At 41.6% G+C, this 22,917-nt stretch overlaps 2 protein-coding genes and 1 long non-coding RNA gene across 7 annotated transcripts in view; 1 reads left to right on the forward strand and 2 right to left on the reverse strand.

Annotated features, from left to right (window-relative positions):
• SMOC2 (SPARC related modular calcium binding 2) overlaps positions 1-1,617 on the reverse strand; it is a 140,271-nt gene extending 138,654 nt beyond the window's left edge. For 2 of the 5 annotated variants that reach the window (XM_064413955.1, XM_064413954.1), the window contains exon 1: positions 1,049-1,617. In XM_064413955.1, the coding sequence (XP_064270025.1) occupies positions 1,049-1,126 (78 nt within the window). In that variant the 5' untranslated portion in view covers positions 1,127-1,617. The remainder of the gene's footprint in view (positions 1-1,048) is intronic. The other 3 variants (XM_064413957.1, XM_064413953.1, XM_064413956.1) reach the window with 3 other exon arrangements.
• Positions 1,191-22,552, forward strand: LOC135297826 (acidic proline-rich protein PRP25-like). Its single transcript, XM_064415779.1, has 4 exons — positions 1,191-1,237; positions 1,398-1,898; positions 2,218-2,363; positions 22,191-22,552. Exons 1-4 carry the CDS (start codon positions 1,191-1,193, stop codon positions 22,280-22,282), a joined length of 786 nt encoding a protein of 261 aa, XP_064271849.1. The 3' UTR covers positions 22,283-22,552.
• Positions 4,550-22,034, reverse strand: LOC135296957 (uncharacterized). The gene is made up of 4 exons (XR_010358960.1): positions 20,393-22,034; positions 10,472-18,572; positions 9,725-9,885; positions 4,550-5,032 (listed from the first exon to the last, which is right to left on the reverse strand). It is a non-coding gene; the product is annotated as an uncharacterized LOC135296957 (long non-coding RNA).
• Positions 22,553-22,917: the final 365 nt, after the last annotated feature.

The raw sequence follows: 22,917 nt of genomic DNA on the forward strand, positions 1-22,917 counted from the left end.
ATTAGCAGCTTCTAATCTACAAGTCATTTAAGAGAAAAAAAAAAAACAAAAATAAACAAACCAAAAAAAAAAAACCAAAAACCCCAAACTTAGTCAATAAGACAAAACTTTTCCTAAAGAATTTCAGGTATGAACAGCTCAGCCATCCCCCACAGCCATTTCACCTTGAGCTGTCCCTATAGCACCTTACACAATAAGGGGGGAACAACAAAAATAAATAAATAAATAAATAAATAAATAAAACCAACCCACAAAAACCCAAAAAAGTCAACTCTCGGGATTCTACAGAAATTTTCTGAAAGACTTAAACAAAATAGTGTCTATTTCACTTTGCATCTGCCTGTAACTTTACCATAATAAACTCTAAGCACACAGCCTTCACCAAAACACTTAAAAACAGCTTGAAAGAGGTATTTGCTGCCCGTTATGTTTATTCAAGCACTTGTTTAAAAACACATTTAAGGAAAATGTTTTTATTTCTACACATTGCATTAATTATAGCTTTGCAAACACTGCAAGCTCTACAAGAAGACTGAACTGAGCTATTAGCTGCAAACCTCAGGTCTTGGCTAGAATAGTGGTTATGGCTTATTTAGCAAGCCTAATGAATTGGCTCACCCATCTCTACGCGGGGTTCCATCATGGACCCTGGAATAGCCAGAAAGGCTTGTTTCATGTTGCTTTATAATTAAAATGGAGTAAATTCGGTCAGCCCGAGTGGGTCCAGAAGCGAACCTCACTGCAGCATTATTCCTCTTCGGGCAAATAAAAGCATTAACATCAGCGCTGGACCGAAGCTCTGCGGGGACCCGCAGTAAACCTGCGCTCCGCAGCTGCGGGTCGCGCTCTGCCCGGAGGCGCTCGGCGGGGCGGCGGTGCCGGCTGCTCCCCGGGCGAGCCGCGGCGGAGCTCCCGCCGTGCCGGGCAGGGCGCAGCGCTGGCGCGGCAGCCGCGGGCGCCTCTCGCCGCCCGGGAGCCGCATCGCCCGCTCAGGTGCTCCCGGGAGCGGCCCGGAGGGCGCCCGGCGCCGGAGGCGGGGTGGCCTTACCGTGAGGGCTGAGAGCTTCTGTGCCGGCACGGCGGGGAGCACCTCCGTCAGCAGCAGCAGCAGCAGCGGCACCCACATCCTGAGTCGGTGGCGGCGGGCACGCAGCGGCTGCGGGTAGCGGAGGACGGGGACTCTCCTTGGGATGTCGCTGCCCCCCGACGCCTGCTTTGGCTCCTTTTCAATCGCTCCGTCTGGGAGGTCCCAGCTCAGGTCCTCAGTTTTCTTTTTCCCCACCCCAGTCCTTAAAATCTGGGGACGCCCGTAAAGCTCAGAGGCGGCACTTTCGCCCTCTCTCTGCGTCCCTCCCTCGCTCCTCGGGAGTCAGCCCGGGCTAGAGATGCTCCCCCAGCCTCTCCTCTCCCGGAGCCCTCCCACTGCTGGGGGAATCTGCCGGACGCCGCCGCCTCCCCTGGGGCGCCGCGCCTGCCTCCGCCTCGGGCGGGCTGTTGTCTAGCCCTGGGGGTCCGTTTCTCTCCCTTCCAGCCCTGAGCCCTCTGTGGCAGGGGAAGCGGGAGGAAACGACTGGGACAGGAAGGGAGGACCCACCACCACCGCCGGGAGCACGCGGGAAGGCACTGCCCCAGCTGCGGAGGCTGGCGGTGTGCGACCTCTCCGAGCCGCTCTGCCCCTTTTCCTCTTATCCTTCCCCCTCCCCAGCCCGGCCTCCGCTTTCTCCTCCCAGACCCACAGATCCTCGCCGATTAACCCTCCCCGGTGCTCCTGGGGGGTCGCCGCTTGCTTCCCCCGCAGGGTTTATTCCTCCCCCACGCCCCCGCTACATGCTGAATCAACATTTACAAATACCGGCAGCCCCTGGCAGGCGGGGGAGGTGGTCCCGACCCCCGCCCCGGTAAGCCCCGACCTCCTCCCGGAGCGCCCCTGCCCCGGCCCCGCTGCGCCTCCCGCCGGGCACCGCACGGCGCGGGAGCCAGGCCCGTGGCATCCAGGTTTCTGAGCTGGGACAAAAGCCAAGGTGGCAACTCCTGCGGGGCAGCCGGGCGTCGCTGGGGGCTGCCAGGCTCGCCAGCACGGCGGGAGCGGGCACTGCTGGCTCCGGGCGGGATAGCCCGGTGAGATGCGGAGGCTGCGGGGCTGCCGCTACGTGCGCAGTTAATGCCAGGCGAAACCTTCCACCCCAGAGTTTCGCACTTTTCTTTTTCATCTCCTAGGAGCCAAATAGAGGTCTGTTTATATTTCCTCTACTGTGAAGGTTCTCCTCGTCCCTGCTGCCTCTTTCACTACAATTTTGTCACTGGAGTTCCCCACTCCTCCCGGGGACCCACAGCTCCCTGCCAGCCTGCAGAGATCCCCGCAGGTAAGTGGTACTACAAGGGACGCTGAAGCTATCAGGGCTTTATTCTCCGTGTGTGCGTTTTTGTGGGACGGGACACAAAAGGGCTTTAGGAAGGCTGCAAAGTGGCACACTCCCAACACACAAATAATAATTATTCAAGCATTACATCTGACATCCTTGCGGGCTTTGTCACACGTGGCTCAGTGAGGTGCTCAGGGTAGAGCATGCTCTTTAAAGCAGTAGCTGCATGCATGGTGAACCAAAGGTGGAGAGAAGTAGGTATTAATTACAGAGAGATTTGTGTGCCTTACTTGTGTGCCTTACTTAAGTAGGTGTACTACTGACTTTTCCAGATCCTGCAATGTTCAGTTGATGCAGCCAGCAAACTATTTGCAGCACTGCCAGTTCTCAATGAGCACCCACAGTCACAAGAATTTTAAAAGCATCCTTTTCAAAAGGGTTTTTTTTCATATTATGCAATTTTTAACAAAGTATTTGCACTCATCTGTGTGTAAATGGCCTGTAATATGTCCTGTGCTTTTTAAATGGGGGAAGAAAACCAAAGATACCATATTCTATAAGACAGGTTGGAGCATGTTTGAGGCCCTTCACTCCACCAGACCTCTATTGCTCTCAAACTAGCAGCATCTCTCATAGTGATAACAAGTTGCCAGTCGCTGCATTAGGCACTGCAGTACAATTTTTCAGCCTGAGCTTCATAGCCCTTTCCTCTCAGTGAAACTTGGCAGTGTTGATGTGTCTGTCAGAGACAAAAGGAATTTTTTTTTCTTGTGACCATGGTTAGCCTCTTTCATACCACAAAATTATTCCTCACATAAAAAATCCTGTTTCCCCCATCTTTCCAGTCCTCTTCCATGTTCTCCAGTCCACCCCAGTGTGTTTCCCAGTTTAGGTCTCTGTCCCCTTCATCACAAGCCCATGCCTGCTTTCCCTTCTCTTTCACCTTGCTCTTTGTATATTGCAAACCCCACCTTCAGCTCCTTCACCTTCAGTTCAGTGCTGTGTGCACTGCTGGAATGTAGTTGGACAAAGGCAATTCATGGCCAACAGTTTCTTTTTTCTTGGCTTATCTGTCAGGACATGCTGAATGACACATCACACAGTTTGGATTTGACATTGCAGAAGAAAATACATTCTCAGAATTGATGAGAAATACATCTAATAAAAACAAACTGCAGGTTTTTGAGGGTTTATAACTTAGTCGAATGTGAGTGCATTTACACAAATTTGACAATAGCCAAAAGGCCAAAATTCTGAAAAAAGGCCAAAATTCTGCAAAAAGGCAAGTTTAGAGTCCAGAAGCTGTTGACATTATAATTTCAAAATAAAGATGATTTGCCAAAATATATTAAACTGACCTTTATGGGAGGGGACAGAAAATAAACGTCAAGTCAAAACTGTGGAGGCACAGACCAGTGTGTGCAGCTGGCTGTCCTTGGGAAAACAGCTTTGAAAAACATCATCCTTCAGTTAGACTTTTTAGTTTCAGCATGTTGCATTTTTCATTATTAGAGCTTACTATGTGGAGATTTATCACATTTTAGTGAGCAGTCAGTATAAAGAAGAGGACTTAAACCTCTTCAGGGCAACAACAATGGCAAAAAAATCCTACTCTCATCTTGACTTGAGAGCAGTGCTAGTAGCATTCCCACCTGCTAGTGACAGAGTTCATATATGCTCTCCCCATCACCCAGTGCCAGCATGCTCTTTGGACTTCTCAGAAGATTGCTTATTGCAGTGCAGAGAGGCATTGCTGTTGATTCACTCTCACCTTGCATTAAATCAGAGGTTTAGTGAGGAGCCACAGGTGCTCCTCTTTCACTCAAGTGTGGAGCCTGGGATGGCATGGCTGGGATGAGAACCAAACCCTGAAAAACCATCTGGTGGCTGAGTTAAAGGAGCACCAGTGTTGGCAAGAAGAATGTGAGCACCAATAGAGGCAAGAAGGAAAAAGAAAAAAGACAGCTTTTGGAAGTGTTGCTGACCAACCTGGTTTCCTGCTTGACTGTCTGGAAATAACCATGGTATTCTGCATGATTCTTGAAGCCTTGGAAATAAACTATGCTGTTGAGAATGTCAGCAGGAGGAGTTCTGTCTGGGGAGGACAAATGCATCCCTAATTCTTGCATCTAGATTTGCACCAACCATTAAAATCATGCAGGAAAAGAGCTATGCGTCAAGTGAAATAGTGGCTGTAAAACGCTTTTCTGAGAGCCAGGGGAGTAGCTGACATAGGTGACACAGGATGCAGCAAAAAATAAGAACACAAAATAACACCAGAGGATCTAAGACATCAAAATTCTTGGGCACAGAAGTATATGTGTTTATTATTGTTGTTGTTGTTATTAATATTATTATTATTACTCCCTTTCCTGGTTGGACTTGTTTTGGTATCATTACCAGGTTACTGTATGGTTCATCATCTTTTGGAAGAAATACTTTTTATTTTCAAATAAAAGAAGGAACAAACAGTTTAAATGTGAAAATATAGGAAATCTGCTTACTGGGAAGATCCTGACCAGATCTCACAGATGTACCCCTTCAGCATCCGTATGCACTGCTTCTCAGAAGAATAGGAAGAGGTTCCATTCTTCTAATCCTAAGAGGTTAAATGGAAATGCTTTCACAGGAAAAGTATGGTCTTTTACCAGTGGAAATTTCACTCAGTCCTAAATGTGGAATAAAAAACTAGGTTTAGTGCCTGTATATTTTTTATTTCCAATCCCTAGCACTGATATTTGTATTGTGTACCAGCTTGCTATTTCAGATTTGTAAACCTGTTGTAACCCAAACTCCTTTACATTGTTACTCCTCTTCCTCAGCCCTGTGTAAGGGGAGCTCCACAGTCCTAAACCAGCCGTCTGTGGGCACGAGGTGTTTGCAAAGCCTTCACCACACCCAGAGATCTCAGCCCAAATGGCAAGGTGAAATGGGCCCCGTGCCAGAGCAACCCATCACCACTGGCAGAGATCAGTCTAGGACAGGATGGAGGCAAAGCTGCCTGAGCATGCAGAGCAGCCACCCTTGTCCCTTCCCACAACGTTCCTGTCTTTTACATAAACAGAAGGCTTTCCTGTTCAGGGCACCTTGCACAGAGATTAATGCCTTTTAAGACACTAGGAAGTAGAAAACAAACAGCATAAGCTAGTTGTTCCTTAGCCCTTCTGCTTTTCACTCCTGTCCCCTCCTTATTATGGGCACACAGCAAAGAAAAGGGTATTTGCTCCTTTCTGCCCTCCATGACTGTCCAAGGAAAGTCAGAACAAATCTTCTATGCTAGATGGGAAAACATAACTCATGACTACAAACAACAACAGCCTTCCGCAGGGGTGAAATACTGCAAATATAAGCAAGAGCGGGGATAGGACCCTGAAATTGTGTGAGAGCAGGAGTATCTACCCAGCAGGCCTTGCAGAGGGTGCAGGTCTGCAGTAGATTCCTGCAGGTAGTTTTTGAGTGATTCTGAGGACATATGCAGAGAGGCAAGCACTTCTGGTGGGAAAGTGGTATTATCAGCATGCAGTGGTCTGTGCAAAAATTGCTACATGTGATCTAGCAAAATTTTGCTTTCCAGTGGGTGGTAGTGGCTTTTAATCTACTGACAGTCATCTTTTATTGCCAAGTTTTCTTCAGGAACAGTAAAAAATTGACAAATAATGCAAAAAGATTATTTAAATCTTAAAGAAAAAAAAGAAAAAAACCACCCGCATTTGGAGGGAAATGCCCATTTTTCTTCATGTTTTAGATTTTCATTAACTGCTTTTGCCCAGCTGGTGAGTACAGGTACATTCTCATAGACACTGTGGTAACAGTAAAACAGCAGGGTAACATGGCAATAGATGTGACTACCTCTCAGCTTTTAATCAGTTCTTTCCTTTAAAATTTATTCAATATTTCAGAAGCTGTGATTTCATGTACTTCCCATTGCCTACCAAAAGCCAGTGTTTGCACCTTCTGCCACCAGTTTGTTTTTATTTATGCTGACTACTGAACTAAATAACAACCATACATTTTGGAGCATGTGTTGTAAGTGCCAAGGTTTATTCAAAACCGTTAAAAATCCTGTAATGTCAAGAACTCATTTGGGCATGTGTTGCTTTACCACTTTAGAGAAAAGACAATATTATTTTTTTGTTTTAAACTGAGGCAAAAAGCAGCAAGTTTTATGGGTTTTGGCAGGCTGGTCTTTGTTGCTAGCATTTCTCCTTAAGCTGAGTTTGTGGTGAGCTACTGGCTCACTATATCTCTGGGGCACGCTGAGGTACAATGTAAAGAGTGTGTCAAGAGACAAATTTATAGCAAGAATGAAATGGAGAGACATTGTGAACAATTGAATAAGGAGCTGTTGGCTTAGACAAACAAACTATCAAGGCTTTTTTGGAGTAGGGCTGACATTAGACCAAAAGTTCATTTCTCAGACCTGAAGAAAATCTTTCTTTCTCATTGTGGTTTTAAAGCTCTGACAGGCTTCATAAATGTTAATCCATAAGGTGTTTAAAATTTTGTGTCTCAGCAAAGATTTGTCCAGGTTCTGTAGCTTGTGTTTATTTGTATGTAGTGACTATGGCATAAAAAAAAGATTATTGCTTATGAAATATAAACACAGACCCACTTGAGAGACAGTGATAGGAATTACACTAAGTATTTAGTAAATTACCGGTTTCCACTGGGAGAACATATTTTGCATTGGAAGAGATACAGAAAAAAAAAAAGGGGGGGGGAAAGAAAATCCAGTAGTTTCATAACTATTTTTCTAAGAAAGAATGTGAAACAGTATCTGTAACTGGCACCTTATAGCCCTTAGGTCATTTGGCCTTTCCTGAGCTCATAAGAGTCGATCAGGAGTTCTTCAGGGAAACAAAATGTACGTATGTTTGTGCGAGTACACACCAACTTTTAAAAAACTATGCTTTTCATTATGGAGGCAGATAATTAACTGAAATAATATCCTTGTCAGGAAGGATTCCTTGGGCCCCCAGCAAGTGTTTCCGCTGACAAGCAGACAGCACTTTGCCCCTCAGCCAAAAGTCTGCTGCTTGAGATGTCTGGAGATAGAGGACACTCTTCTTTGAGCTCTTGTATTGCCTGAATGACACTCAGCTCTCCCACATCCCATCCTAACCACCGGCTGATGAAACTGTTCTGGAACAGTTCTGACAGATGAGCTCAGAAGGATCTTTTGGTAGTCAGCAGGGCCAGGACTGGGGAGACTTTTTGCTAGGAAAGGGGTTAAGGTTTGATGCAGCTGATTTGAGCAGAACAGGGATGCACACCTTTGTCTCCTGTGTGCCAGATGAGCATCCCAAGCAGACAGCTAATGTGTAGTCCCTGCTTGGCTTCTCAGGAGAAGATTTTGCTGGTATTCTGTCTCAGAAAAAAAGGGGAAAAAAAAAAAGCATTGCAGCTCTGCTGGCAAAATCCAGTTAGGTTGCCAGGATGTGTTATTTCATCCTTGGAACCGGTACAGTGTCAGGAGTTGCACCACCCCTCTGGGGTTTATTGATATAAAAATTCCAGCACAGTTGTACTTGCAAGCTCTTTCTAGTGTACACTATGCCTGTGAAATAGAGTATTTGAGAACCTTTGGCATTAACAGATTACTTCTTTTTAACACATTTTTACAGAAATGTGGAATAAACAGTGAAAATAAGTTAGGCTAACAAATTCAGTGCCTAAGCAAATATTACTGGATGCTTTGTTAGACTGTGGCTGACATTAGAGTTAGGGAAGAAAAACAAACAACAGTGTTACTTTTCTTTGTTTTTTTCTGTGGCCAGTCCTATTAGCTACAGCTAGAATCTACACATCATCTCAAAAAATACCCAAGCCATGTACTGTCATTTATTCCTGTAAATCATATTGACTTCAGTTGCATTCCTCTGGTTTAACTAAGAACAGAATTTGGGTAAGAAGTATTGGGCCTGCTCATTTGTCCACAGGTTTTACATATGTCATGTGAAGAGATCTAACTGAATATCAGATAGCTCATCAACTGCCACCTTGGCAGTGAGCATAAATCTTATAGGGCAAACTTGTTAGAGTTAATCTCAGTAAAACAAATTGATGGAAAATGTCCAGGGATAATCTGAAGAGAGTAACAGAGGACATGTCTGGCTTTGCAGGTGTTGTTACAACAGGTCTTGACTATATAGATAGCCCCTGGCAGCATGGTCAGTTTTTCTTCAGCCTGAGAAACCATGTTTGCCCCATATTTCAGTACATCAGGGCCTAATCCACACCATCAGGATGGGTCCAGAGAACAAACTTGGGTCCAAGAATATCTGCTGTCCTTGACACATTGTTTATGTCCCATCCATTATATTTTTTTTTCTGTTTCAGTCCCACACAGCTTTGAGCTATTGCTTTTTCTCAACTGTGCTTTCTTCTGGTTGGGAGGCAGGACTTGGCTTTTCTCCCTGAGATGCCTCACTACTACAGGTGCCATTACAAATATTTTATTTGTTCATTTTCAGAAATCTGGAAAGTGAAAGAATCTGAAGTAGAGCTGAATGCTACTTTGCAAATACTCTGGAAGGGATGTCCAGCTTGGCACTGAGCTAAGTCATCCCAGTTGGCAGGAGAGCAGAAAGTCCATTTCTCTCTCAAAAATGAAATCTGAATATCTGCCAGTTCCCTGTAATTACAAGCCCCAAAGAGTGTCTACTCTGGTGTAACTAGAGATCTACGGGTTTTGGCATTTCATGTATCCATTACCATTTAGTGCTACATAGCCTGGCCAAGATGGGAATTTCCTTTGTGGCGAGACCTCTTTTATTAATAAAATACGAACCACATTTTTTCCCCAACATCAATCTCAGCTGGCTAATTTCTTTTCGTCCCCCAATACAGACCTTCATTTTGAATGCTCCTGGGGAGTATCCCTTCTCTCTTGTTTGTCTCTGCCTGTGTTTAATTCTGTGTCAGTATGCACAGTAATAATTCGCTCTCCAGTACAATGAATACGCTATCTGAACAGCCTGTTAAGGTCACTGTGGGTTGAGTCAAGGTTCAGGCTCCTCAGATTTGTCATGCCTGCCCATGACTAGCAGCACCTCAAAGCCACACCTCACCATACATTGTCACACCCGTTGTATGTAGCAGTGAGATTGTAGGGGAGTCCTGACTGCTGACCAGCTGGAGTCAGAAGTTAGGAGGATTATCACTAGCTGCAGGCTGAACCAGAATCTGTATAAAGTTTTCAAAACTTAGTGAGAAGCTATTAAATACTCAGATAACTTCCCAGTGCTGACTGTGATCCTGTCTGCACCTGCCTGCACCATACAGCAGGCGGCAACAAGAGCACCTTTACATTGGAGTGTTGGTGACATAAATGTACAGATTGTGTCTGAAAATTGACTCACTATGTATGATGGGATAACTTTGACTTCCATGGGTCCCTATGGAAGAATCCTCAGATGCTTGTATAATGCAGGTTATTCCTGCCGTTTTTGTATACAGCTTTCTCCATTCCTGCCACTGTCATGGATGCACTGTTCGAAGACAAGTCTTTTCCTGCCTGCGACTGAAATGATATCACAGTAGGTTAAGAGAGAGGTAGATTTTGAAGAACATTTTGCCAAGATCCTTCTTGTCCCCAGGAGGAATCTTGGGGAGGGTTCTGCCTTACTAGGGTCTTATATGATACTATTGGAGCAGTGACAACTGCAGACACAGGGAATATGTTTGAATTTTTTATTTTGTTGATGGGAACACTGTGGAATAAGGAATTCCCTTAAGGTGAAGGAGAAAGCAATATAGCAGCTGTTACAAAACCATCTGACTACCCACATCCTTGTGCACATAGGGACATTTGCTCAACTTCTTTAACTTTTAAGATTAAGCCAAAGGAGAGAAAAGTGAAAAAAAAACAAAACAACAACAACAAAGAAAAAAAAGAAAGAAACAAACAAAAAAACCATAAAAGTAACAATGTAGAAGGAGAGTGAAGAATAAGCAAATGTTCCTTCCCCAGATAAGAGACCAAACCTGTTCAGTGAGTAGCAGACTCTGCCTCTGGCCTCAATTCTGCTGAAGCACCTCACGTCTGGTAAACTGTGAGCTGCAGCTACAGCTTTCCCTACTGCCAGTACATGCACCACAGATCTCACCTCTTCAGTGTTCCTGGCAGCAGGTGATGCAGTTGTTCTCCTATCACAGCTCTTCTGTGCCTCTGAGCTTCTCTCCAGTACCTGGGTAGTGATATTCAAAGGGTATTTAGGACCACAATCATTCCAGGCCTCTAGAGCTCTCTTAACTTCAACTGAAGTTATCCAGCAGGCATCAGAGAGATAAAAAGGGCTGAGAAATAAAATGTTATATAAATCTTATTTCCTTACAAAAGATTGAATTTGAATAAGCCAAAAGCATGGAGAAACAGCCTTCATGTATTTGCCACTTGCCAGTTAGAAACCTCTGTGTACAGTGATTTATAGTTTATTGGAAACCACACTGTCATTGAAACTTGAAATTATTTTATACCAGAAGGTTTTTGCAGATTTTGAAAACATTTGGTTTTGGTCTGATGGGACTTCTGAATCTTTTGAGGGGATTTGCTTTTTGTTATTTTCTTTAGAATTGCAAGATCCATCCCTTCCATTAACCTCCCTCACCACTTGTTACCATCATTTATGCAAATATGAATATTATTTTCTATGCTTATAAACAATTTTTTTTTAATGGGCTGCAATCAGAAGAGATTTCCCTGTCCTTCAAGGTGTCAGCTTCAGTGGGTTTTGAGTCTCTCTACTGGATACTGAGGTCCCCAGCTACTTCTGAATTTTAGAAGGAAAGTGCAGCTAAAGTAGAAGGAAAGTGCAGCTAAAGTTCAGTTAGTTTGGGCATTTAACCAATCACACATAGGCTCAAAAACCTAGCAAGGCAATTCCTTTACTTCTTTTGACTGTGCAAAGGCAAAATTATAATTACCTTGTTCACTCATAGCTTAAGTGTCTATCCATGAGATTACCTATGTGTGTTTGTCCAAGAATATAGCAGGAAATAGAGTTGCAAACGTATATAACCTTATTTGGATTGTGCATTGTGAATCAAGTAGTATGTGCCTTGATGAGGCTGTGTATGAATGTATGTGAAAATGGTAACTTCTGGCATAATACAATTATCTTTTGACTTTTAGGCTCCCAAAATCCCTGAACAAAAACAATTCCACGTGACAATAATTTTGCTATGAAAACAATAATATTTTAAAGTTTGAAGATAGACACCAAATACCAGATGAAACAAGCTTTCTTTCAAGAAAAGCTGATTACCACTAGTTTTGTCACTGGAATAAGTATTTTCTTGTTATTCCTGTAACACAGAAAAGCATTTTGCTTTTTACATTATTTGTAGCTCACTCACTCATGTTAATCAATGACAAATTCTGCTGATAAGACCAGGCAAAAATAAGAATTATTCTTAAAAGTATAACATGCACTTTCTATAAAATATATCTCATTTTCAGTGATAAGACTTACAAACATTCCTGTATTGAGATTCCCCTTTTTTTTTTTTTTTTTTTTGGTGGGGGTGGGGGAGAGGGTTGGGGTTTTTAAAAATTTTTTTTCAAATACAGAATCCCCCAGGAACTTTCAATAGAGTTGCAAAATTTGCAGCAAAATGTTTGATTTGGTCAAAAAGCCTCTTCAAGATTAGATTAAACTATTTCAAGCAGTTTTGCTGAAGACTCAAAATTGTGTCTTTAATCCAATATAAACTCTGTTTAATGAAAGCCATATGCAAGTCGTATCATTGTTACTCCTTATCCCATTCCTATTGCTGCTTGAAGCATCTCTGTATTGGCAGTTACTGCAAGTGGCCACTGGTTTCCAGCAGAAACCTGGTAGTCAAAACATCAGTCCAGCAGCTGGGACTTTCTAGTTCTTGTTGCTTCTCCTGTTGGTTCATGCTGCATGGCTGAGCCAGTCACAATCGCTGTGCAGTTCACTTTGCCCATCTGATAAGAGGATATTGTATCTGCCTGCCAGGTGTGTTGTAGGGACACTTAATGTTTGCAAAGAGCTGCTGTGGTACTTGATCAGAAATCCTGCAGAAGGACAAAATTTCACAATGGAGTTGGAGCACAGACTTGTATAACAGCATTTAATGATTCTCCAGTCTACAAAGTTTTGCTCGGGCTACAGCAAAATGAAATGATGACTAAACTAATTTAAGATCACCCAAAGTCTTTGTTTCCACCCCTGGGCTGTCTCACAGCCCTTGTGAGATCTTACTTGTGCTAAGATCTGTTGATAGGACCACACTGTCCCTATCTATGCACTGAACTGAATGAAAAATTATGTTGGTGAGAGGAGACTTACTTTTAACTAGGTAAGTTCCCTGATCTACTTTCAGCATCTTTCAGAAAAATTCAGAGTGGAACAACTGACAGGGCAGTGAATTGCAGTACACAGACAGGGACAAGCAGATTAAATGGGCAGAAATCCTTAGACTGACTTTACCATCAAACCCCACAGCTGAGTGGCACCTCAGAGAGCCTTCCCGTGCTTGTTGCCTTCACTGTGCTTCAAGCTTCATAGTATTCCCAGCACACTAATAAAATGCCATGCTGCAAAATATCCAAGAAAGATAGAAGAAAGGACTCATAGTGATTCCCTCTATGGAGCTGGGAACTGGTCGCTGGGCACTGGAAGTAAGAGGTTCACCACAAGTAGATTGGACAGCAGTAAGAGAGCAAATCTGAATGCAAGTGTCCTGCACATTGATTAGAAAGCCCATTCTTCCATGCTGCCGTATGCATTTTAGACACCTATCCACTCTTTCTGCATCTAAAACACATCTCTGACTCCATTTTAATTGAAATTTCCCATGAAGTGCTGTGAGTGCCCCAGAGAAAACTGTTTTACAAAAGCTGGGGAGTCATATATGGTACATATATTTTACATATAAAACTAAAACAGGGAAGTTTAGTTGGAAGATAAATTCTTTTTGTGTGCACTTGAACTCCCACAAATAATTTTTGAAATAATTATCTCCATATATGTTGCCATTATTACAAAATACATTAAAAAACTACAAAAACATCTGAGAGTGGGTTTATGATCAGCTTGTTATTACTGTGTCTTGTGAAGGAAGCTTCAGATGTGTCCCTGAGGAATTCTTTGGAAGAGTGAGGATCTGGGCAGCATGTCTTTCTAAAGATACTCCTCCAAACATTTAGAAAATCTTTGTCATGTTGCTGGCGATCTGAAGGAACAGATCTTGCCCTTCAATTTGTTGCATTTCAATTCTTCTGAATGTAATTTTTGAATATTTATTTTAAAATTTTCTTTAAATTCAGGTCTCCACATGTCTGAAAAGATGACTTGAGGTTCACTTTTGTGTGTTTTAGTGGTTATGCATAGTTGTCTACCTCTCAACAGCATTTTCCAAGATTTTTTTAAACAGAGAAGGGTCCATATAGCAACAACATCAGGCAATTCTCCTCTTTTTTCTTATCCCATCTTTCAAGGGAAAAGGAAAACAAAATTAATTAACCAAAGAGACAAATGTTAAATTCTTTATCATCACTACAGTATGCCGTTGACAGGGAGGTGTACTCTTCTTAGGGAAGGGGAGTGCCTTCCCCTGACAAAAAAATGACAGCTCTAATTACCACATACATTCGTGATTTGCTTTGGAAACTTATTTTGACACATGCAGAGCTAGAAATTGGAATAGCTTAAGGGAGAAAGGAAACCTGTCACAGATGTGAGTGGAAGAGCAAGAACAAAAGACTGTGAATTTCCTCTTTGCCATTACAGATCTCTGAATTGCCATATTTTCTCTGCAGCAGACTAGGGAAGAGAAATTCCTGAAAGCAAAGCTTTGTCTTATCAAGCGTGATAACATCTGAAAAACTGTAATGATCTTCCCCACTCTCTTCCCCTCTCTTTTGCAAAGGTTGGGGCTGGGCTAAGGACAGAGTAGCAGGTCATTGACCTATTAGCCTCCACGATCATTTTACCCAAGGCCCTGAAATATGTCTGCAGACAGGTCCATTGGGAAAGAGAGGCAATAAGGTCACCACTTCCTCATTTCCTTTTCACTGCTATTTCTGCACCAGCAGCTTCTTTGGGCTTGACTTCTCCATGAGTAATTGATGTGTTGAAAGTTAGGCATGAGCTTAAGTGCTTTGCTGGAGTGGGGCCAGCATGTGCTGCACCTGGAAAGGTCTAGTCCTGGACAAAGGAAGGGCTGGCTCAGGGCAGCTGCCCCTCTCTCCCCATGAAGCTGCTGAGAAGGCAGGCTTGCAAACCACCTTTTACCTTGGGCATCTTGCTGACAGCCCAGTGCAAGGAGCTGTATGCTACCCATGAAAAACATTCAGAAATACCAGCTCTTCTAGAATATAACATAATAGATTATCTTCCCTCTGATGTCTTCAAGAAATGAGACTTTTGTCTTGATCTGCATATGTCTGGTTGTGCCTGACCAGTCCTCCTGCCCCATCTCCCAATGAATTCATTGATTTATTTGACATAGGAATAACAATCTCTGAGAAAGTTAAGATCCTCCAAATCCCATTAAAGTAAGCAGCCAGAAATAGCTGCTAAGGCAGAGAAAGAGCCCCGGTATCTTCCAGCTGCTGAAATATCAGAATCATTTCCAATGATATGACACATTATTGGGAAGCCAATAGTCTCAGTGCTTCCAGAACAGCTTCTGGGTCCTGTTAATCAGGGTGTTTTATATATTGACCTGACCGTTAGAGTTGGCACTCCTGGGGAAAAAAAAAAAAAAAAGGAAAAGATACCTCCTCAATTCCCCTGTGCCCCAAATAAAGCTGAAAAATACCACCAGTATTAATAATCAAACCAAAAGAAAAGGGGAAAAAGTGTATAGATTCTCCTTTGTTGACCAGTACTCAGCAATATTGTGCAAACCAGGGTAGTTCTTTGTATTAAGCTAGTTGAATATTAATTATATTAATACAGCTTTTCTGAGTTTGCGTAAGAATTATATACAAATTTTGTATTAAGGAAACAAACCAACTAAAATGTTCCGTTAAGAACTTACTTCAAAATTTTAACTCTGAGTGATTCATTCAGGTGTTCTTCTAGGATGCTGAAAAACACCAAGGGTAATAACAGGAAGATTAAAGTTACTTCTCCTGTAAAGCAGATTTGAAAATAGCTTCACTGACCTTTTAGTTATAGAAAAAGAAATGCAATACAAATTCCTTGGTGCTGCTGAAAAAAAATGTTTTAAACCTCCCTGAACAGATCAACTGCAAACTCAAAATCTGCATTACTAGAAATTGATAGTCAAGTATTTATATTGTTTTCATATTATTTCTTCTTAGAGAGAAGATACTCAGGATGGTTTTGCCAACCTCATAACTTAGGCTTCAGTACAGTACAGTAACATGGAAGTACAGTAACCTTTAATAGCATTAATGGTAAAAACAGAGCCTAAAGAGGCTTTGGCAGTTTCAAGAGCTGGAGTAGTGAGAGGTGATGCTTTTGCTGTCTCATGTGGAGCATAACATTACACCAACCCCCCCTGTTAAAACCACCAGCAGTATCACTGTGTTTCGGTACATTTCTGTGAAAGGCCAAGTGCAAGGCTTCAAATGCCTTGGAAGACTCCAGTGCTCCTGCAAATGCCAAATACAGTCCAAGAGCCAGTGCTGTACTTCAGTAACATCTGTGTAACATTATCTGTACTGTAGCAAACAAATTCAACTACTTGTTCTGTGGTGCAAAATGTTGGGAGCAAAAAGTATCAGTTTTATAAGGTTTGCTGAACATAAAGTATGCTTGAAATAAACTGTAACATATAGCTGTTTATATTTCCTTTAATTACAGAGGTGATGCAATGAGCAGCTACTTCTCTTCCCCTTGAAAGTGAAGCAGAAGTGGAAGTGAACATAATAGTGTTTTCTTTTAATGTTACTTCTGTATTCCTCAAATATATAGATAAGCCAGGTTCAGGTCCTTTGATTTCATGTGTAGGAGTCAAGGAAACCAAGGAAATCTATCTAAGGTAAATACGGGGTTGATCCAAAGTCTACTGAAGTCATTGGCTGCATTTCCACTGCCCACAGTGAATTTTAGATCAGGCTGCATAGCTGTAAGTAAGAAGATTCACTTGAAGATGAAACATGAAAATTCATGTGAAGTAAGCGCAAAAGAATAAAACTGGAAATAAATTACATTATCATTACCTCATAATGTATTTCTAGGAATTTATATTTTTTTTTAAGCATTGGGGTTTTTTTTCCTAGTTTCTCCATCTGTTGTGTTGCTCTGCAGAGCACACATGGCATGCTGCAGTGATTATGTGTCTTAAACCTCTGGTACCACTCACTGACTGATAAAGAGGTCAGAGGGGGAGCCTGGGTGATGATAGTGGAGAAAAATGTTCCAGAAGAAGACTTACAAAGGGCTGTGAACTGTGGAAATTCACTCTCTCACTGTCACCAGCTATTAGCAGGGCCATTAATAATACAACTTCCAATGTAGAGGTGCATTAGCTGTTGTCATGCTCTAGTAATGAACGTTCCATAGGACAGAGTGATCAGTGTCTTTGTACTAAAGGATAGTAATAGGCCTGTACAACCTCTCTCTTCCCTTCACTCTGACTTGCAGAGGGAAAAGAGGTAGTTCATACACACTTTTCTGGAGCAATCATTCCTGAGAGATTTTTTTAACTCTTTTATGTATCAGACTTTCATATTGTTTGGGGCAAGTGCTGTACCCAGTGATTTCAATAGTTCTGCTTTCAATGTTAACATACTACATATTCTCCACTTAGGAGTTGCAAATATTCACTGTTGGGTCAGTTTTGTTTGAAACTTAGTCATTTGATACTATTTTTATTCTCAATTGCATGATTTCAGTCCCAGAAGAAATTGTATAATTGTATAATTTTCACTTACACAGACAGTGGACACTTCTCAATATGTTGGTGATAATTCAACAAAATGGGTCAATTGCAAATGGGTCAATTCAATCTTCACAGGAGAACACCAACTTTTGAAACTTTAAAGCTTAAATTATGTGAACTGGCAACACTTCAAGTGTCTTATGTGTTGACCTGGGTAGAAAATTGCTGTAAAATTCAAGTGAACCTTTAAAACATATTTTATTATTCATGTTTGTTCATAATTCAATACCTATCCTGTTCACAGAATATAGTACATTCTCTAACCAAAGCAGGTATTTTTCATTGTCATTATAATGTTTTTTTAAAATAGATTTTAAAAGGTTCTGATGAGAACTATGCTTTCCTTACAAGAGAAAATTGTCATTTCATCCCTAGAATGAAAGAGAAATAAGCAGCTTGGAATGAGGAAATGATAAAATGCAAATTTGTGGTTGAACTACAGAGATGTTTGGCATACTTCTTTGTACATTTAGTGAACTCAGCAGAAAACCAGTTATTTAAAAAACTCATGACATTTCTATTTCTGTCCTACAAATCCTAGTGTTGATAACCTGAGCTGAATACAAAGCTCCAAAGAAATCTGTGAAAATATAGTACCATTCTGTGAACACACAAATGATATTTAAGTCTTTGAGGAAATGTACCAATTTATGAATCTATTTCAAATTCCAGAAAAACAGAACTGAAAAAATAATCCAAGAATCTTCTGTAACTGCAATGAAATAAATATGCTTATGCCATTTGCTATTTCCCTTTGACATTTCAGTCTTTCCTTAAACATTGAAGTGACTATATTTCACCGGTATGAATGCCCAGAGAAAGGGAATTAATAAAGTTGATTGAATGTTCTTCCACGAGGCTATTCAAAAAAGTTCACGTGCAACAGTTCTTGCAGGAAATGCTTTCCTGTTTATCAAACTCAGATAACAGCAATGACATCATATGATGCTAGAAGCCTGCCACAACCAGGCTCAAATTTTTGCAGATAGGCAATTTATGGTAAACAACTTTTGAAGCAAGTATATTCAGGGGAAAGTATCAGTGTGAAAACTTCAATATTTCTGTGGGTTGTCTGAGAATCAGAAAAATTAATTGTCTGACATCAGAAAAATGTCTAGAAAAATTAATACGTTATACCTTGAATTTTTAGCAAGGGTCTAAAAGCACAGTGACAATGGAAATACTTAGCTGGAAGTTTTTCAGAGCCTTTCCGTGATGCTTGTACGGCATGCCTGGAGCACATGTCTGAACTTATTGTCACCATAGTTTCCATCCATTGTAAACACTGGGAATGTCATGTTTGACCATGGCAGGAGCAGGGACCTGGCACATCAAGACAAGTCAGTAGATGGAATTTCTGTGACTAAAAGCAGAGGAAACATTATGGCACAGCATTTATGACAAGTAAAGCTTTTGTGTTTCTAATGGGGAACTAGGATTTGATGAGTAGGGGAAGATAAACATTTAGATATTTAGGTCTGGTGACCTGATGGTTAAAGAAAAAGAGAAACAGGGGTGCCTCTGGAAGGAGGCATCTCCTGACAGGAAGTCAGGAAAGATGGCACATATATGTGCTTGTGCCTGCTCTCTTTGGGTTCTTTAGCCCCTCTCCAATATGGAAAGCCACAGAAAATAATCTGCTGATACTGCAATTTTATTTTCTCTTAGTTTTGGCTCAAGCGCTTGATACCAATGACACTGTCTATTTTTCTTAGTTAGCAAGGCAGGGTCTGTTCAATCCTCCTTTCACAGAAGCAGCCATTAGAAGACAAAACCATTCCTGTCTTGCCCTACTTCATCTAGATCTTCTCTTAACTGCTGTGCTATATGTTATTGAAAAGGGATAGGTTAAATACTCTGCCATATACAGTACGTAATAGTGCTCAGGGACTGCTGACCAAGGGCTAGAAAGAGACTACATGTCTGAATTGCTGCTTCATAGCCAAAAGCAAGCTCCATATTTTGATTCATCATATGATCCCTCTACTTAGTAAGAAATGAGAGAGCTCTGCTGTGCTCCAAGCTAGAGTAAAGAAGACAAATATTTTCCCTCTTATCCTGGAAGAAAAGTAGACTGTCCTTCCACATGCTCTCTTTAACCTTTGCTGTTCAACTTTTGGTCCCTAAGCTTATTATAACAGCTCAATTCCTCTTATGAAATCACTGTCTTTTGTCCTCTGTTTGTCTGGGCCTGTGTAATGTCAGATGCTCCAGACTTTCAGGCTGGCCAGGATGAAATCAAATCACAGCTTTCTCCAGCTACTAGCTCAGACTCTCTGGCTTGCACAGCAGCCATTAAATAACTGTTCTTTGTGAAGCTGCTAGTCCAGCACCAGTGGCTGGGGAAAATCAAAACAAAATAGCACTAAGTCTTGTGGTCGTGGAATGACATCACATGTGTTTGGTGTCACACTGGGCATGTTGAGTTGCAGTTTGTTTCCATTCAAGCGGCTTCTTTGGCAGTCATGATGTGCTGATGTGCTGTTGGAAATGATTGTTCAAGAGGAGTCTGTGGTGATGATGTTAATGAGTGATTCAGCAAGACTCAGACATTTACAGAGTTGGCCCTGGTGAAGGACAGCTTATGTTTAAGAAGAAAAGAAAAATGAAGAAAGAACATGTAGTTGATGGAAAAGACATGAACATGACCATATGAAGGAAAATAAACTGAGAGGAGAGGAAGTACAGCTCAGAAGAAGAAAGGAGAATGATGGGATGGCACCAAATACACCAAGAGCACAAGGGCTGACACTGAAGCATTAGATTTTGCTATCACTGAGAGAGTTAAATAAAGCAGCATAATGTCAGGAGAATTTAGCAAAATGCTCTAAATGGCCTATGAGACATTAATCTTCTTTAGGGACCTGTAACCTGATTGTAGGTCTTGACATAAAACAACACAATTTAGTATGGAAAACATTGTTTTAAGCTCATGTTAACTATATTAATTTATCTCCCACTAATTATAAATTAACCAGTCATTAAACCCTAAAAAATTCCAACTACCCAAAACTTTCATGTTTATCTCAACCTCAGCTCACCTTTGAATCTTTTTTTTTTTTTACAACATCTGATGTTAGCTGTGTATCATAACTTTAAATATTCACATCCTGTGAAAAACTGCATGTCAACTGCTGGCTTACCTCAGTTATAGTCTGGACACCTACAGAGTTGATAGATGGTCCTGTTAGCAGCCCATGTGGCCTGTAAGTGCCTCTCATCAAGCATGATTGAGATCTGCATTTATCAGTCTGCAGCTCTTTAACCTGTTAACACCCATTCGTAACAGGATAATTTCAGACTTGAAGTAACCGGGTGAAAAAAAGTTCCTAAACTAAACTAGAGCAAATTTGGTAGGCCACCATGAGGTCACATTCTTTTCTTAGAGTGCTTTGATCCTACTACAACATCTTTGAACTCCCTGGTTTTTCCTTCTCTGCAATTCTGGTGTAAACCAGAATCTCAGTTTTGCTATCACTTCTCTGTAATACAGTCTATGAACCTGGGAACTACAAATGGCAAAACCTTTCAGGTGGGAGGGGGAGCTCTGGATGTCTCTGGTTCAGCCCCACTTCTCAAAGCAGGGTCAAGAGCAGCTCAGTTAGCACCATAAATCTGTATCCTTTCTTTGCATCTGCAAAATGAACAGCCAATCCTGGGACTTACTTCCTCCAGAAATCTTCTTGGATCCATAATTACCCACCCATTTCAGTGGAAAGTACTCCTACCAGTGGGTGAATGTAGAGCTCAGCTTTGAGCCCACTGCTGGGAGAAGGCATGACAGATACCAGATTACATGCCAATCCTCCTCTCTTCCTTTGCAGAAGATCAGCAGGGATATTCTTTCACCTGTCATTCTTAGCAGGGACATTTCATCATGGAACCTACCTACTCACCAGTAAGAGATCTGTCTGCCTGTGAGTATCATTTCCTCCACTGGTCTGACAGTATCCCAGCCTGTTGATTTTTTGGGCAGGATGCATGGTTCATTTATTTACTCAGGTCCTTGCCTGAGGATGTGGTGGTGAACAAGTCTAGTTTATCCTGGAGGGGACTCTGAGCTGAGCTGACACAGATCAATAAGCCGTTTGTTTTATTTGCAAATTTCTAATGGTAGCCAGAGGCTGTCTGAACACATTTAATAAATAATAATAATAATAATTTTTAAAAAGTAAATGAAAAGCCACTGCATTTCATTTGAACTTAATTGGTATAAAAAGAACTCACAAGGGAGCTATGTTTTATGGTGGGTTATTTTGACAGAAGCAAACATTTGTCAAAAGACAGAAAAAAACCCAAACCCATTGCCAGAACTTTGTTTCTTATTCACACTGTTCTTCTACATTAAAAATCAGGAAATGATGAAATCCAGACATAAAGAAATAAAAGGATTCATTTGCTCTGAATATAAATTTTCTTACTTTTCCCTCTAGTTTTTCCAACTCGCAATATTTGCAATTTTTTTCAGAACACATTTATACTGAAACAGCAGAGGAAATAAGGATATCTAGGATGCAGGTGGAAAGGTTAAACAGTTTAAGAAAGATGAGTGAAAAATTTGAGGTGTTGGAGATGTATATATAGCTGATTTTCCATAGGCTTGTTTCTAGTTTGGTATGCTCTGTACTTACATATTGTGTTTCTTATTCTCTTGTGTCTTAAGTTATATCGGTTATCTAAAGTTTGCAGCTAATTAAGGAAATAACATTGAACAGTTTCCATACAGCAGACCTTTTTCAATATGGGAGTCTTCAGCTGAAAGAAGATGAGAGTTCTATCACTGTGTGCTAAGGCGATCCAAGCATAGAGAGCAATTTACTGTTTGCCTTCTCAATAAAAGATGCTATTCACATAAAATTAATATATTTATACTTGTGTCTATATTTATAACACAGTTGTCTTTTTCTTTTTTTTTTTTTTTTTTTTTTTTGCTACCTGCAGAATCAACTTTTCCTGAAATGAAAAGATTTTTCCCTGGCAGTTTCTGGGAACCTTTGAATGCTGCTTTTTCCTTGGGCTGCAGTGACACCTAGTGCTCACACCCTTGAACACGGTGTGAGCTGGGAGAGCTGTGCACAGAGCAGCCCGTGCTTTTTGGCTTGCTGGGTTTCGGGTATTTTCTCGTTATTAGGCAATGCCAAACAGTGTCAGCTTCGTTGATGCAGTCAGACCACTGTATTTACAGCAGCTTGGGCCTGCGGGGCAGGGACTGGGAGTACCTGCAATGGGAACTTGTGTATGACAGTCTCTGTTGAGGGAGTGCTGGACTAAGGGGGTCAAGGCAACAGCAACTTTGTCTCACAGCTAGGATGCTCCAGGATCTCAGCTCACCATGAAAGTGACATTTGGGTTCCTGCCTTTAATAATAAAAAAAAAAAATATATGAATAATCTGGAGTATCCTAATTCAGTTTATCATGTAATTTACAAAGTAGTAGCTCCAGTGGGATTCACTAAGTTCTTGGTCATGATTTTTCTGCCACTGTATATGTCCAACACTGGCTAGCCAGAAGGTTCCTCAGAAAATGCAGGGCACCACTAACCAGCTATTCTCTTCCATCTAACATCTATATAATGCACAGGTGCTGCTGAGTTCACAACCAGTCGTTAGTGCAGTAAAACCAATGTTTTCCCCTCGCCAGCCCAGGGCATACATTTCTATAATTTCC

The sequence above is a fragment of the Passer domesticus genome, chromosome 3, assembly GCF_036417665.1.
Source record: "Passer domesticus isolate bPasDom1 chromosome 3, bPasDom1.hap1, whole genome shotgun sequence".
Taxonomy (NCBI): Eukaryota; Metazoa; Chordata; class Aves; order Passeriformes; family Passeridae; genus Passer; species Passer domesticus.

What these genes read in the sequence shown, in the direction of transcription:
- LOC135297826 (XM_064415779.1), top strand. Translation starts at nt 1,191, where the DNA reads ATGTCGCTGCCCCCCGACGCCTGCTTTGGCTCCTTTTCAATCGCTCC. An exon ending in GGCTCCTTTTCAATCGCTCC is followed by an intron (nt 1,238 to 1,397) that starts GTCTGGGAGGTC and finishes ATGCTCCCCCAG; the next exon opens with CCTCTCCTCTCCCGGAGCCC. An exon ending in GCCTGCAGAGATCCCCGCAG is followed by an intron (nt 2,364 to 22,190) that starts GTAAGTGGTACT and finishes TGCTACCTGCAG; the next exon opens with AATCAACTTTTCCTGAAATG.